The 17567-nt window shown below is 31.1% G+C and overlaps 1 protein-coding gene across 8 annotated transcripts in view; it reads left to right on the top strand.

Annotated features, from left to right (window-relative positions):
* The window catches only part of LOC106460807 (BAH and coiled-coil domain-containing protein 1-like), a 126068-nt gene that overhangs the window by 102564 nt on the left and 5937 nt on the right, over positions 1-17567 (top strand). For 4 of the 8 annotated variants that reach the window (XR_002610844.1, XM_022387603.1, XM_013920548.2 and 1 more), the window contains 13 exons: positions 2262-2366; positions 3090-3181; positions 4294-4521; positions 6212-6328; positions 8392-8566; positions 8881-9007; positions 10404-10479; positions 10626-10734; positions 10873-10992; positions 11886-12041; positions 13645-14543; positions 15178-15268; positions 15837-15958. Coding sequence is in view for 7 of the 8 variants with exons in the window: in XM_022387603.1 (XP_022243311.1) it covers positions 2262-2366; positions 3090-3181; positions 4294-4521; positions 6212-6328; positions 8392-8566; positions 8881-9007; positions 10404-10479; positions 10626-10734; positions 10873-10992; positions 11886-12041; positions 13645-14543; positions 15178-15268; positions 15837-15958 (2417 nt within the window). In the remaining variant the exon portion in view is untranslated. Of the gene's footprint in view, positions 1-2261; positions 2367-3089; positions 3182-4293; positions 4522-6211; positions 6329-8391; positions 8567-8880; positions 9008-10403; positions 10480-10625; positions 10735-10872; positions 10993-11885; positions 12042-12859; positions 12862-13644; positions 14544-15177; positions 15269-15836; positions 15959-17567 lie in introns of those variants that run through there. The other 4 variants (XM_022387600.1, XM_022387601.1, XM_022387604.1 and 1 more) reach the window with 4 other exon arrangements.

Below are 17567 nucleotides of genomic sequence, written 5' to 3'. Positions count from 1 at the left end.
TCTTACACTGCTAAATTAGGGACTGCTAGCGCAGATAGCCGTTGTCTAGCTTTGTGCAAAATTCAAAAACAAACAAATGAGCTGCTCGCATTTGCTGGCCTTTGGAGAATATCATGCAGGCTGGGATGTGGACAACTCCCAATACATTCATAGCATATTCTCTGCATGACCTGGCTGTTTTTTCCTTGGGCAGGTATTGTCTTCCTCTTGTGGTGATTCTACATACACCTGTTTGCTTTTGACTGGGGTAAGTTGACATATTAATTTTCCTATATATTTTTAGTTGTTACATATCATATGTTAGAATCCCACCTGGTAACAGGTGTTGCCTGGTCATGTATGCTTCATATTATATTTACACTAGATATGAATAATTCTATAACACTCACAGTTGAGATGGGGTGTTTCTGTAAGACCACTGGCATTTTGTCCAGTGGTATGTGTATCTATAATTTTGTTTTTACTAAAATTCATGATTCCTATGATCAGAGTCTAGATACTTTTCAAAATAGGGAATCACAGACACTTATTACACTTGCTCTGGTGTATCATTCCTCCAGACTTCCCAACACATATCCCCCCCCCACCTCTTCTAATGGAGCAAGGGAGCTCTTACCACTTCTGATTTCCAGTTGCTGGAGTAGTGGAACAGGTTTTTCTCTCTAGCTCATTTACTGGCACCATACTATGACTCCCTATCATTATGTTTGGTACTACATCATGTTTTTACGATGGCTCATTATGATGTTGATGTGGACAGAGGGCTAGTTATGATGACCTTCATGATTGCTCTCATAACAGTAATTATATCTTTCATAATCCTCTGTATCCAAACCACTTCCCATGGATGTTTTTGCCTGGGCAGACTGCACTTGTTGATTGCTATATCTTATACAAGACATTTTCACTGGATATTTTGCTCAGATGATTCAGTGCTATCTGTCTATTTATTGACTTCATTTGTGCCTGTTAATTCAGTTCCACCCCAATTGTGTTACTGTATTGATTGCTGGGTGAAGAGCATATCTGTTTCAGAAGCAGTGCTGTATCCCACTGATGTGCTTTCTTTTCATATTCTAGAACACCTGTTCTTTCAGTGTGGCTGCTTTCTGCTTGACTTGAGATTGATGCACCTTCACCAGTCTCTCCACCTTCACAATATGGGATTCTAGCTTTATGTTAACATTTTCTGACTATGAAAATCTATTTCCAATAGGTACTCATCCCAACTTACCCACTTCCCACCCTTCCTCCCCACTAAGATATCAGTGTTTATGGTTTATGCCTGCCAATTCTTGGAAGTGAGGATTGTTCTAGAATAGTAGAGGGAGCTAGCTGCACAAGTATAGATGGTGCAGTACAATTGGTGGAAAGTAGTCACATGATCAGCATGTGTTCTGAAATGGCGCAAAACTTATATATGGGGTATAAAGATTGGTGCATTGTAGCAAACCTGATTTTAGCAATGCTTAGAGGGCAGACTAGTATCAAGATAGCTTTGGGTGAAAGAGGGTAAGTACCTATTGGAAATACATTTTCAGTGTAACAAAATTTTAATTTCTGATTATATTTCAGGGTTAGAAGTATTTTTATAATAGAATATGTGTTGTAATAGAAGATTATGTAATATAAAGTTTCTTTTATATTTAAAGGTTTTAATAACGTTGCTACACCTACAGAAATTTAGCTGATTGTCTTGAATTTTTGTTGATAATTTGGATAAGAATCTGTTAACTTGTATCCTCCTTTGAATTAACTATAAATGCTAAATTATTGTGTCAGGGTGGAGAACATTTCTAATCAATTACATTCTGATTAATACCACTGTAGTAATTTATCCTTTAATTGCAACTACAATTGTATTGCCTTTCCTAGTCCATTAAAGATATTTTTCTTTCAAAACCACCAATTTATTCTTTTAACTGCTTCAGTACATTTATGTTGTATTTAAGTGTTATTGACAAGATTCAAAAAAACAAAAATGCTACAACTGAACTCTGTATGATGATTTATAACACCTTCATGTGAATCTGTTTTCTTTCAGCAAATAAAACTTTAAATTATATCTATGTAAAATGGTATGAGATTTTGAAAGTAGTGCCTAGGTGTCTGTTCAGATGTCATTTTATATAATTTTGGTATTAAAGAAAGCCCTCCAGATTTAACCTGTCACTACCCGACTTAATGAAATAGTATCTATATATATATCTGAAAATGAGTATGGTATTTTTGCATAATTCTGGCTATCCATGTATTTTTAGGTGAAAGTGAGAGTAACACTTCAGATGCAGAAGTTTCTTCAGCAAAGAAACGTAAACCTGGTAGACCCAAAAAACATTCACCTTCTAAACCAGATGAAGTCACAGGTGAGTGAAAAGTATAACTGCATAGTCTGGTTAATATATTTTAAGAACATGTTATAATGTATGTCTATTCTGAAGGTCTTCTAACTGAAGAAAAGCTAGAGTAAGTTGAACACATAACTTCATAACATTAGCTTTCTATAACTGTATAATTTCAGTAATATACTGATCACTCAGAATTCGTTTTTGGTCTACTCGGATGATCTAGTGCAGTGTGGAGATATTGGTTGATTCTCTGTTTTCATTCAAGTGATCTGATTTGATGTTATGTTGGTATCAAGAAATATATTCATTGTTTGATTATTTGTCTATATTTGTCAAAGGCTCAATTAGTAGGGTATATGACTCTTGTTTTCTAGTTTCTTATCTCAGTTTTGTTGATGTCTTTTTCTTTGAGTGTCTGTGTTTTTTCATACAACATGATCAGTGACATCATTAATGACTTTCTTGCAAATCATATGGATTCATTGACTCATAAGATGTTGGGTATATCTGTTGTTGAATTTCATATGCTATAAAATTAAATTTTTAAACCAACCATTTAAGCATTACTTGCTATCTCTCTGTAAGTCTAATTTTTTACATAACTATGAAGATTCTTTCTTGTTGTTCACAGTATTTAATTTTACTTAAATGCAGTTGTATAATCAGTACAGGTTTTGTTATCACTTTTTTTTCTATCCATACTTAATGTTTGGATTTGTGATTTGGTCATCTTTTGTTCAGAAACCATTGTTTCAAAGCAGCCAAAGAAGTTAGCTTTTCTTAAGGCTAAGGCTCAAGCCAAGCAAATGAAAACAGAGATGAACAAAACAAAGGTAAGCATTAATACTTCTTTGTATTTTAGAGAAATATTAGGCAATTTAGATATTAGTTCAATTCAGGAATTTTTTAGTTCTTCACTCTAAAATATTTATTTCTTAACCATATGCAGATTAGGTTGATTCTATACTTTGTTCCATCCCCTTGCAGTGTGCAGTTGACAAGAAAAATTAGCATCTGACACTGGAATGTTATATTTTTATTAACTGGAACATTTCTGTAAATTCAAATGTTCTTCCAGACGTTTTAGAAGTACAAAATAGTGCTTCTACCTACTCCGATTGTGCAAAGCAAGAGAGAAATTATTTTTAGAATATGTGGTTTCTGCCTATATTTGGGAATAACATAAAACTTTTTTTTGTACATATGAAAGACAAACTACAGTTATGAGTAATATAAAGAACTTTTTTTAATTCCTAAAGATTAAGTTATAAAAATGTAGTTATTATCTAAATATAGGCCCCCCAGTAGCACAGTGGTATGTCTGCGGACTTATACTGCGAGAAACTGGGTTTTGATACTCGTGGTGGGCAGAGCACAGATAGCCCTTTGTGTAGCTTTGTACTTAATAACAAACAAACAAACAAAATCTGAATATATAGAATTTCTTTGAAGGACAGGTAATTTTTGTATATTTGTAGCTTGTACTATTTTGTAATGTACATTTTAGTAATAATATTTCTTAATACAATAAAACATACAGAAAATGTACACTTACAAGAAAACTGGATAATTTGTATAATAGCAACTGAGTTATTTAGCTTTTGAAGTCTGTGTTATTGAAGTAGTAAGCCTTTCTATTTCAGATATTGATGAATAGGTTTTCTTTTTTGGATTTTTTAAAATTTTCTCCCCATAATATTATGTAATATTTCATTCCTGGAGGTGGATCTCCATTAAAATTTAGAAATAAATTCTGCAACAACTTTTTCCATGTGATATTATCACTAGTAAAATTTAGTAATTTAAAATCAACTTGCAGTTTTGCATCCTTCATTATTTTCATATATTGAACTATGTAATGATCGGACAACCTCTGTTCTAGCCAGTCTTTTGTGCTGATATCATTTATGGACAGCTGATGTGAAAAATTAAACATTTTCTTCAGACTCGTAGTGAATCAGAATCAAAGGTGTCATGTTTCGAGGAAGATATCTGGTTTCGTCGTCGTAGCGAAAGGATTTTTCTTCATGATGCTGGTGTTGTTCCTGGAGCCATGTCTCCATGGAGAGGAGAAAATGTAGACCTTTCCTCCACAAGTGTGAAAGAATTATCTGTGAATGATTCAAAAAAATTTATTTCACAGCCACAAATAAAATATGAAACGACATCCAAAGTATGAAAGCTGTTTTATTAAGATAAATTAGTCATAGATATTTTAAAAACTTCTTTAATTTTTAGTTTAACACCCAGTCTGTGAGTCAGGGAGACATTTTTGATGTGTTAATTCCCAAACAAAGCTTTCCAGTATTATCTTTTTTGTAAAATTGTGAATAGAGATTTGAACTCCTTGCAATATTTGGAATCTGAATTGCCCACCAGCATGGCTGAATTCACACTAGTTTCCAGGCTATGAGGGAGTCAAACCCACACCTCCCATCTAAAATTCTACTCAAAAGATAGTAGTGGCTGCACATGTTTTGCAATACAAGATAAGGTTCCTTAACTCTGTAAAACCATTTTCTCCACAGTTTCTATGAGTCTGTTGATACAGATGATCAAGGAAGGCTCAACAAAACTTACTTGTCACTGTAAGATAGCTAAGTGCAGTATCTGCCTGAAGTGTAGTAGATGTGGTATTTTCATGATACACTGATGGCATTCAAAAAGAGGTTTAGGGAGGAGCAAGAAGATGAAGAATTTCCTTCTGACCAGCAGATCAAGTTGAAGATAATTCAGTTAAAGCATGTTGCTAAAGAGTGAGAGATAAGGCTACTGTAGTCGCTTTTCTTATGGCTGCCTGAGACGATTGTGTACCAATAATTATTTGATGAGAAATTCTCAGTTATATGAAAAATGTTTTGATAATACTGAGTTACATAGTTCCCTTTTGTGACAATGCATAAGCCATCAATGTGTGAAAAAGTAGTACTGTGGCATGTCCGGTCATCATAGTCTTTGTTGTGATAGTTTCTGCTTGAAATTGTAGACAAACACTTGCCAAGTCAGTTACAAGAGCCACTCTGGTGTGTGAAGGTTGAGATAGTAGTAGTAGTAGGAGCAATTGCAGTAGCACCAGCATCACTAGCACAGCACATGAGGAAATATAGACCAATCAATGGTTTTGTCTCTGTTTTAGACCAATCAAGATCTAATATCCATAAGTACTTTTTATTTAACCAGTCATGGTACATCAACATGAATACTTTCGGTTTTTGCAAGAGTAACACAGTATAGTCAACACCCTAAACTTTCTATCTCCATCCCCAAACACTATTGAGAGGTGAGTTCCTTTGGCAGTAGGGTGTGGTTTTTTTTTTCTTTAGGTTAAAAGATTGAGCCTTTTATCAGAGTGCATATTTCGGTTCTAACTGAATACTGGAAACTGTGACACTGCTCTGTAATCCACCCAATCCCCCAAATTCAGTGTCATAGATTCATGGACTGGGTGTTAAATAATAGTCATCATAGTTATTTGCATGCACATAAATTTCCGTATAATTTCAGTATTCATTTTGTTTTTGAAAACGATACTTTTGACAACATTATATTTAAGAACAACAACTGTTATGAATAAAATCTTGCATAAGTTCATTTAAAATTATATTTGTAGCTTTCATTTTAAAATTATATTTGTAGCTTTCATTTTAAAATGCTTCAAGATTATTTGGACAATTCCAATATTTTTTATTAAACTTATAATTTTGGTAAGCAAACTTTTATTTCAATATACAAAAAGTGCATTGAACAAATGCACTATTCAGCTCTCAAAAAAATGTTTTACAATGATGATAATGATGCCATGTTTCTCTTTCTGTCACTGACTTCACATTAGAGAAATAATAATTTCTGTTTTTATTTACTAGAATTCAAGAAGTAACAGTAAATCTGAGGATAAATCTGAATCCTCCAAAAAATTAAAGGTGAAAAAAGATTCAGAGTTATCAAGCAAGAAAATGAAAACAAAAGAAAACAAAAAACAAGTATGTATGTTTATTCATGTTTGTAGTTGTATTGTGAGCTAAAGTATTATGAACATGCTTAAATAATTGAATAATCTTTAATTTCACAAGAAGCAAATTTTTAGTTCTTAATTTTTGAGTTGTACATCTTTATCAAGGGACTGAAGTACAGAAATACGTGTGTCTGTACTGCACAGTCGTCTGATAAAGATGTATGACTGAAACATTGGGAAATAAAGGTTTAATTGATCTGAAGTCAACAGTTGTACAATTACTCAACAATTTTTTTTATAATTTCTTTAAAATACTGATTTTGCTCAAAAGTACCAGATATATAAAGAATGCATGTTTTCAAGCATAATATCATAATTTTTTTTAATAATAAAATGTTTTTGGATGATAAAAGAAGCCAACAATTTGAATTGATGAATATTTTAAAGTAAGGGAATTATTAAGAAGAAGAAATTTAAGGATTGTCTTTTGTATTCCATAAAAGATAGCAAAAAATTTTCAATTTTAATTATTCTTTTAAATTCATAATATAGATTAAAGACATGAAATTACACAATATTTTAAACTTAAAATTGTAAGTTATGTATTCAACTATAAGCTTTTGAATTTTAAGCAAAAATGATCACAAACATTTACCTGTAAATGGCTCTGGGAAAGGAGCCTAACACTTGAAGTTCAGTAAAAGTAAAGCTAAGATGTGAAAGTCTAAAAATTATATACTTTTATATAACGCACTATTGTATTTTTTAAAACTCTATGTTTTGTCATAAATATGTAGATTTCCCTGATTTCAATCATTTGGGAGTATTGTTAAAATATAAGAGTACAAATACTAGTAATCTTTAAGGTGTAACATGATAATTTGCTTTTATCATTTTCTTTTAAATTTATAACTTGATTTGCTAATGAAATCTTTTAATATAATTGGATTACAGCTAATGCTTCATGTTATAGTTTAGGTTTATTAGTTTTCAGATATTTTAAAGATTTAAGGATATTGTTGTGACTAAGCAGAAGAAGGGATTTATTATAATATTATAGCATTTTAACTCAAAAGACACCATGTTATATTATTCATACAAAGAAAATAGTCAAACATCCAGTAGCAATTCCATGATTCTAAATGTAAGGTGTGAAGGGATAACAGACAGATTGGTTTGGGAGCAAAGTTTTTAATTTCATTCTTACTTTCAAAGGATAGGAGAGGTCATGAAAGTAGGATTAGTTTTGCTGCAGGATATTTTCATGGACTTGTATATATATTTTAGTAAACTCAAAGTTACTAAGGTAACACAGTGAATAGCTTTCAGATGTTCTAAGCTTTTATTCTGATTGGTTGTAAAGAAAACAGGACTAACAAGAGATTGGATGATGATTTGTTGGGGGGGATTTTCTTGTCTACAGTTGCCTGGTGCCTGAAGACAAGGTATTCTGTGAGCTGTAGTTTTTCAGTGGAAATTTTCGAGGAGGTAGATAAATGTTTCAGGTTGAGCCTGCCACCTCTCACCTTACCCTGACATTGCCACTGCAAAGTGTGCTAATTAATCTAAAATGCACTTTGAAGTTCTATTAGTTTCTTCGTCTTCAGGCTTGTGAGATCAGTCAGGTCATCAAGAGAAACGACTGTTCTATATAATGTATATAAACTTTTCAACTACATATCATGTCAAAAATATACATCTAGCAACTCATTCCAAATCTTATGATTTCTCTTTTACTGCATTTTATGAAAGAGAAAAAAGAAACCACACGTACAACATCTCTATAAAACAGATAAAACTGCATCTCGTGTAGGTAGCATGAAAATATAAAAAAAAATTTTGCAATGACAATAAAATATTTATCTAGTGGTTACAAAATCAAGTTACAGATATATTCCTCTTAATTATTGATTAATATTTATCAGACACACTTTCTTTCAAGTGAATGTAAATGGTACAGTTAATCTATTTATGAGCAACTCTTGTTTACAGTTCTGAAAATATAACTACAGTATATACATTACAAATGTTATGTTCAGATCAGAAGAAGATTTGAAGAAAACACAAATGTCTTAATTTTCTTTACTTTAGCAAAAGAAAGAAAAGATGGTTCCAGATGATTTGTTTACAGCTCTAAAGAAGTGTCGACTTAGTGAGAGTAGCCAAGGGATTACATCTCCTCATCCTGCAGATCTGGAAAATTCAGAGAGCAGTGAAGGAGAAAATATTCCTTTAAGTGCCTTAATTGACAGGTCATCTACTCCAGGTTAGTTGAAATATTGGCTGTGTATTGTTGTCTCTAATAATTTGTGTGTTAGTTTATATTAAGAAGTTGTCTTATTGAGATTAGAGTCAGATTTTGTGAAAATAAGAAATAAACACTAAAACTTTAAAATTAAGATTTTACAATATATTATTATTATAGTTTTAATTTTTTCATGCATTGTTGCTCAACGAACTGTAAGGCTGTGAATCATTTTGTGGATATATAAATCTATAATGTTTGCAACAAAACTGATTACAAGTAAACCGTTTTCTTGCTTAAGACATTACATGCAAAATACATAATAACATTTTGAGCTTTTCTTGGAGAGCTCCGATCCTGCCTTCTTCAGCCTCAAGAACTGGATGAACATCTGAGAGTTTTAACAATGGATGACGGCTTATTTTATGCTGGGACTATTAAAGCCATTCAAGCCCCTGATGTGTGAGTTCTGTTTTTATTTATGACTGTATTTAATATGATTATCTGTTGTAAAAAGAAAAGAATGAAATATTATAAAGCAAGTTTTTTCTTTTTGTTTAAAAAAGAATCAACCTTTGGAAGTATCTGTAAATCAGATTAACTGAACTGCATGAAAAAGGCTCTAAATTCGTCTTTTTTTATATTTCAAAAAAAAAAATTTAATTGATTGAATGATTTTTGTGTAATTTGTTTATTTTTAAACTAAAATAATTACAGATAATATTATGTTATACAACATGTCAATAATGTAATTAATTGTATGGATTTGTCATTTACAGCTACAGTTTCTTACATTTTTATGCTCTAAAATTGTGCAATCTGTTTGGAACATATATAAAATAAATAAAAGAAGAATCATACTAGAAGCTGTTAGCTTGAATTGAATATGAATAATTTGTAAAAATGTAATTGACTTCATTGCCATAGGAAGCAATTTTTGAGTGGTCAGGCCATTACCATAACTAAACAATGTGACACACTAGCATTCAAAGCATGCCGTTTTCAGGAGTTTTGGGGGCATGCTCCCTCAGAAAATTTAATGCTATCAGACTGAATCTTGAGCACTCTTAACTACAAACACTCATACACACAAGATAATGTATTGAATTAAAAAAAGCAAGTTTTAATACATAAGTGGTCAGGCCATGGCCTGACTGGTTTTACCATTTCCTACAGCCCTAGACTTCCAGTTTTTTATTTTAGGAATTTGTAAATTTGGTGACAGCTTAAAAAGTTTTCTGTTTCAAAATCATTATTTATTTATGTTAACCAGAGAGAGAGAAAACTTTGGCTAATTAGAATCAGGTTAGCATTAAAAATTATATTTGATGCTTTTTATCTTGTGTTTTAAAGCTAAATGAGTGCATGTCACTGAGTAAATTTGGAGTTCGGTTAAGAGCAATTGAATCTATCTCAATTTGTGAATTTTCCCTTCTTTAACTTAAAAATTAATCTAAAGACTTCCTGTTTTTGAGGTAAGTACTGAAATTTTAACTTTTATGATACTGAGATTTATTTTTGTTTATGTAGAGTTGCTATTTAAAGTTATTTTGCCAAACACAAAAATTAATAGTTGTGTCTGTTGTTTTAAAATTTGTTGAACAAAGTGAAAAAGACTTGCATGTTATGAACATTTTACATGAATGTAAACTCCAATATGGCTAATACTTTTGAGAAATTGTTTCTGTAAACCAAATCCCAATCTTGATACTGAGCTGTTTTGTTTTTCATGTGTATGTTGCTTGAAACTTGTGCAAAGAAGAAGAATTTAATGTTGTTATCTTACTTTGGTTTATTGTTAATAAGTTACTCTTAAGAACATATTAAATGTTATTGCTAAAAAAAATCATTTTGACAGGTATGGCATTACAAGAGATGGAGAAAGAGGGAACAGACCTCACATTTATTCTCGGGAGGAAATTTTAAATGAGGCTGTAAGTAAACATAAATGAATGTATTTCTGTTTTTGTTATTGAAGTTGAGTATTCTTGAATTATATAGTTTAACCTTGTTTGTATTCTTTGTCATGAAAATTGCAATGGTACAAACTCTGTGTGACTTTTGTTTGTATTATTTACAGATTGTTGAAGTAAAACCAACATCATTGCGCCATCTACCAGAGGGGCGGAGAATTTGTGCATTTTGGAGTCAGCAGTATCGATGCATGTATCCTGGAACTGTGGCTAAATGTGAGTCTGTGCCCTAAAAATAATTACTTTTCCTTCTGGAGGAGTAAAAATAGTTTGTCATATAGGATACTAAGTTATTCAAGATATTATTGATTATTTATCAGAAATTCAGTCATTTCCTTTTGTTCATATTCTCAGCATCCAGTCCCAAGCGTGATTCAGATAGGGATATGGTGTATGTGGAGTTTGATGATGGGGATTCTGGTCGAATATCTCTCAAAGATATATGTATGCTTCCACCAAATTATCCTGTTGTGTGTAAGTTTGCTGTTGTTTTTACAAGGTGTATTATTACACCATATGTTGTTGCATTTGGATAACCTTTTTGCTTTAAAAAAATTATTTTTCATTAATATTAACTTCTTATTAGAGCAAGCTATCTACATCAGAACCAAAAATATATATACCTAGTATATATATACATATATAGTTTTCAAACTAAATTACTTGTAATAATTAGAATGCATTGTTTCACAAGATTCAGCCAGCAAAGGAGACTTAGGTTATTTTTAAATTCATAAACTAAGATAACAAACATTATATTAGATATAATAAAAAATAAAAGTAGATATATTAAATATTCTAACCAACACTGTGGTAAAAGTGTACTTGGCTTGGCTAGCTTAGTAGATTTAGGTTAGTCCTATATCTGTAAACTAAACTAACACTGAGAAATAATTATTATAATAATAAAAAATCATAATAGCAAAATATTACAGTTACTTATAATAAATATAATAACCAGTAATGTTAATGAAAGTAACTTGAAGGAAAGGCTAGGGTATAACTAACTTGCAGTTGTTGCAGGAAAATAATTAATACTCATTGCTCATCCAAAATGTTTTGTGTATCATAGAATTTTAAAATTCTAGCTTATACACTGGAATACTTGTAGTATTTATTATTTTCTGAAGAAACTGTTCTGTATTTCTCAATTAAAATATTTATTTTTTAACTTATTTAATTTGGAAATTAACATGAATGTGATAAATTATATAGTATAGGTATAACTGAAAACATCCTAGGTGCATATATGTTGGTTAGGTTATTTGTTTTAAGTTCGGTCATAACTCATTTGTAAATATCTTAATGAAAATTTTATGGCCAGACTTCAATATATTTTTGACAGTGTTCACTTTTCTCTGTTTCAGCAACTGATCTCAATCCTCTTATGTTGCTTGGAAAACGAAGACAGCACCAAGTTTCAGAAGGAAGTATCACAGACAATTCAGCTACCACATCAAGTCATAATGGAGAAAAAGTCAAAATAAAAAAGAACAAAAATAAATCCAAGTCTGGAAAGAAAAGTAATATATGTTATTATTCTCAATAAATTAAATCTTAACAAGTAACAAATAATATTGCTTAATTTTAATACATCATATGATCAAATATAGACACTTGAAACAGTAAGAAATATATCAGATTAATAAGGTTTTGTGTAAATTATGTTTTCTCAGCAACATGGTCTGTTTTCATAAGCAAAAACCTGTATGTAACATCGTTCTCTCTCTTTCTATGTTACAATGTATGTAGCTTCTTAGAAGAAACGTGCCTTTTATATGTGTGCACTTTACATATGCTGGAGAGATATTTTTTCTTTTTGCTTTACTCTCATGTAAATATTACGTACGGGACGAAGTGAAATTTTTAAACAAAAAACGACATCTAGGTTTATTTTTTAAGCCACAATTTATAATTCTGTTGCATTTACATATAAAAACCTATATTCTACATTTAGTTATAATGCATTGCTAAGACTAACTAAAATATTTTATTTTTAGAATGCATAATGAATATGTAAATAACCCACAATTAATGATTTATAACCTCAATAGACAATGATGTAAAAAGATGGTGCTTTATCAGTTGCCTCTATTATTGATGATGAAATTTACTTTTAAATTAATTTTTGGCCTCTCATGTTAAACATCCACTTCATAACTTTTCTAACATCAGCACTTCTAAAGAAGGAGTCTAATGTGCCATTAGTAGTCAATTGCTTTCTAAAAACGTTATCAGAGCAATCTGTGTGATGAATTTGTAATTACTACCAGTGAGATGAATTGATTTAATCACAGCTGTTGGATCATTGTACTGGATTTTGTTTTGTACGTGGGTGTAGAAGTGGAGGCAGAGCTTTATCCAGGCAAAATGTAACAAAATGTGGCTGCAACTCAAATCCATACAGGGTGTTTTATAGGACGCTAGAATCATTTTCCTTGTCAAACATTTTGTGAATGATTAAATTGTGTTCTCATTACACTACTATGAAAGTTAAACATCCTTCTGTTGAACATCTTGATTTAGAAAAATGACAACAAACATGATTAAATATGTTAATATTTTGTCTGGTATCTTAAACATTAATTTTTTAAATGTAGTAATTTTGCACACAAATAAAATACTTTATTGAGCACATGAACTAGAAATAAGGCATGACAGATATAATTTGTGTAGTAAACATTACTGAAAATAAGTGAACATTGAAAATGTTGGTAATGGTAATGTTTTTTTTTTCTTCTTGTTGATGGTAAACAAGAATCATTTAAGGAGTGAAATATTTAAATACACCATTGCTACATGGTAAACATAAATGAAACACACCAGGTGGGAAAGAATAAACTTGTATTAAATGGTGTTTGTTTAGTGACAAGGTAGTTTCAAATTTCAAATTTTTTTTTAAAGTTTCTAGAAATACCTCACCATAAATATCACTAATATTTTTTTGTGATATGTGATGTTTACTACAGTGTACCAGATATTGTGAAAAAGATTCCATTGCAAGACTTTTGCCTGATTTTCTCAGTGGTAAGAGATAAAAATAGTTGGTAAAAAACTTAAATTGTAATTTTTTTTACTCGTTATGAAGTTAATTATCTAATTAATGAACAATCTTTATCTCCACAGAAAATTATAAGTCACAAAACCAGAACATGGATGTTTACTCACAGATGGGTGATGTTTCTTACCCAGAAACACTTTTATCGTTTTCTGGTTCAAAGGACAGCAGTTTTATCAGTACCACTACTTCATACAGTGCACCTTTCACATTAACAACATTTGCTGCCACTACAACTACAGCTGTAAATAATGGGAAAGCTACTTCAGTGTATTCATCTAAGAAAGAAAAGAATAAAAACTCGCAAAAAAAGAAATCCAAGAAAAGCAAAGGTGAATCTAGAAGTAAAATTAAAGAGAAATCTAAAGAAAAAGAATGGCATCATATTGGTAGTTCTTCAGAAACAAGTTGTGGTCCTCCATCATTGAAAACAAAAAAACACAAGAAACATAAAGATGATCATAAGCATCGGCGGCATCACCACCATCACCACTGCCATCATCACCACCACCATAAGAAACACAGGCATGAAAAAAGAAGCAATCCAAGCAGTCCTGAACATTGCATGTCTTCATCTTGCAGTGATGCAAATACATCAAAAGTTGTTTCATCATCATCAAGAACATCTCTCACAGAGAATACTGCAAGTGTTTTAAAAGATACATCTTCATCTTCCCAGCAACTGCCTCTTGTGGAAGTATCTTCTGAGTCTCTCACAATTGAAGAAAGAAATCCCAGTACAGAGAGAAAGAAGTCAGAATTGATGCTGAAGATTAGAACTAATTCCACTGACATTCCCCAAGAACACGATAAAGAAATATATAAAGAGGATAAGAAAGATGCAGACGTGGAATCTTCCTCCGAAAACAGCAGTGATAGCTCAGAGAGCTCTGATTCTTCAGACAAAGAAAGAACAACTACAACATTATCTACTGTTAATGAAGAGTCTCAGCAAAATATAAAAAAGGTGATTTTATTTATCGGGCATTATTTCTTGGGTGGATTGAACCTGTAGTGTGTAAAGCTAGTGTATTTGTCAGAAGTATAATATGAAAAAATATAAAAAACTTGTTCTCCATATGTGTGTCAGTATTAATATGTACATATTAATATGAAATTTGTTTAAAATATTTATTCATTTAATTTAGAAGCAAATGTAATGCTGTTTGATTAACATTTAATTAATATCCTCAATTTATTTAAGCTGTCATATATAGGGTTATTATTAAATTTGTTGACTTATTGTGATGTCCATAGCTCAAAAATTTTTATATTTGGCAGACAAAGTAATGAGATGATGGGAAAGGCAATTCTAATTCCAAAAATAATGATAGCCAGTAAACACTGGTCATTACATTTTTATGATGAGATCAGTATAAAACCTGTGTCAAACATATGGTAATTCATTGTCTTTAGATATGGTTCCTTCTAGGTTGTCTCATTAACTCCTCTACCAAATATTATAGCCCTCTGATGATTAATGTTTGAATCAAGGATGTTAAAATATTAGAGAGTTATATTTCTTTAATGGTATCATAGATTTTTTTATATCTGCTATTTTTGTTTATAACTCTCTAAATTGTTTATATTATGTTATATAGACTTCTAAATCATCTGAGGATAGCGAGAAATTCAGTGAGAAAAAGAGGCGAAAAGATCGCCTCCCTTCAGTTGAAAAAAGTAAAATAGCAGGTGAGAAATAATGTTTTAACAGTAGTTGATAACCTTATTTTTTTCATCACATGTATATATTTTTTTTTATTTACATTTACATTTCAGATGTTTGCTCTTAAGTTCTGATTAACTCTATCTACTTAATCTTTTTAACATCAATTTTAGAATATTTTTCTAAACTTGTTATTTTATTTGCATGAATGATTCTGGTGGTTTAATATTTTAATTTCTGTTCTCAAAATCTTTAAATAAACTCTTTTAAAACTTTAAATCCATAGACTTTTTATTAACTAAATTCTTTTCTCATTTCTATATTGGAATAACAAAGATTGAATTTTGTTTGATTAAATTCTTGTTTTTTTATTAAAAATGTTCAAAGATATTTCCTCATTCTTTTTCCTATCTATTTTGGACCTTTTCAAATACTATTAAGAAAACTTATTACCAAGCAGGGTTGTGTGCATGAATTATTTTAGTTAGTCCTTGTTTTGTGTTGGTCCATGTTTCATTCTTTGTATGTGTGTTGGAACGATCTGTCTGCATGGAAATTCAACATGTTGCATGTGACTTACTTTATACTTCACAGCCTTTCTCCCAGCTCAGCAACTGTGGCGGTGGGCTGGGAAAAGTTTCAGACGAGCCAGCACTAAAGGAAAAGCAAAGAAAGAGTTTTACAAGGCCATCATCAGAGGAAAAGAGACAATCAAGGTAGGCTAGATCTGTACTAGGTAGTATTCCATAGTAAGAAAGAGTTGTCCTAATTATCCTGTGAATATGATGGCTGCAGCAGTACTAGATATTCTACTTAGCCAAAACCAGATAATTTTGCTCATAGTGAGAAAACTGATTTTTGATATTTTAAATCTTTTGAAGCATAATAAAAAATGTTTACCAGCATGTTAGTTACAGATTTTCTGGTTCTGTCTTTATCATTTATTGTTTAACTCATAAATTACAGACTTGTTTTTATACCATTCACTACTGGTGAGGTATACATATTCCATCATATTAAGTAATCTTATGTTCTTGCCCATAAAACACTCAATGTAAAGAACTGATTGAAAAAAAATGGTGAAATCACTCAGCTTCTATATAAAATGCTCAAGCAACTCCTGTGTGATAATTAGTTGGATTAATTGCAATACTTGTGATATTTTTGGACCTATAAGCAATCTGCTACTTAAATTAACAGTAGCTTATGATCAAAGCAACCTGTTTTCATAGATCAGAACTGTTGTTGTTTTTTAGCACAAAGCTGCACAATGGGAAATCAACCCCCTAGATTTTAGCTTTGTAAGTCAATAAACTTACTGCTGACCCACCATATAATAGATCAGGACTAAAAATTAACCCAGTAAATAATGCAGGATATAAAAGCTGATAAGGGTTCATGGACTCCATCAGTAATTCTAGGGTTAAACAACAGTTAGTACTTTTTTTTCTTCGTTTTAATAATATTTTGCATATTAACTTATTTTAGATTAGGAAATGTATATTACAAACGTTACTAATAAGAAACAATTATGTAACACTGGAAGTACAACATACTGTTTATATCAAAAGTTTTATCACAAAGAGATAATCAAAGGGTAATGTATAGATACATATACTGGGAATGTTAAACACTAAATAACATACATGATAATCTACTTTCTTTTCTTTTTTTGTGTATAAGTGAATGGTTTTGGAGAGAAACAATTCAGTACAAACATGTTTCCATACTTTTATTTAAAGTCAGTTTTTTTAAAATTCCCTGTTTGCTTTATTTCTTACATTTTGTTTAAGAAGGGTATTGCTGATTTGCAGGCAGGGCTGGCTGAAGGCAGGAACAAGGGGCTCAAATAACTCACAACAAAATGTTAGAGTTGCAAAAATTGTAAAGATTTAAAAAACATATATCAACAAGCAAAGAGAAAAGGGATATTTGTGGTGAAAATTTGTGGGCAGAACTTAATATCACATTAAATGCCGGATAATTCAACTCCAAATAAGGTCTTATTTTATACATGTGAAAACTAAATTAAAGACATTTTTCAAAATATGTTTATTCCTCTAAAAATTTTATAAACTTTTGCCTGTTAGTGTGACAAGTGGCAAAAGATCATTTTCGAGACTAGAGTTTATAAAAAACATTTTTTTCATTCCACAATGGGACAACAGAGATTAAAGAGTCTAGCAGTAATTTGTACAGAAGATGAAACAGTCAGAGAAGCCCGGCATGGCCAGGTGGTTAAAGCACTCGACTCGCAATCTGAGGGTCGCGGGTTCGAATCCCCGTCACACCAAACATGCTTGCCCTTTCAGCTGTGGGGGTGTT

This window comes from Limulus polyphemus, unplaced genomic scaffold (genome assembly GCF_000517525.1).
Source record: "Limulus polyphemus unplaced genomic scaffold, Limulus_polyphemus-2.1.2 Scaffold839, whole genome shotgun sequence".
Classification (NCBI taxonomy): domain Eukaryota; kingdom Metazoa; phylum Arthropoda; class Merostomata; order Xiphosura; family Limulidae; genus Limulus; species Limulus polyphemus.
This window is presented reverse-complemented; position numbering and strand designations above follow the sequence as displayed.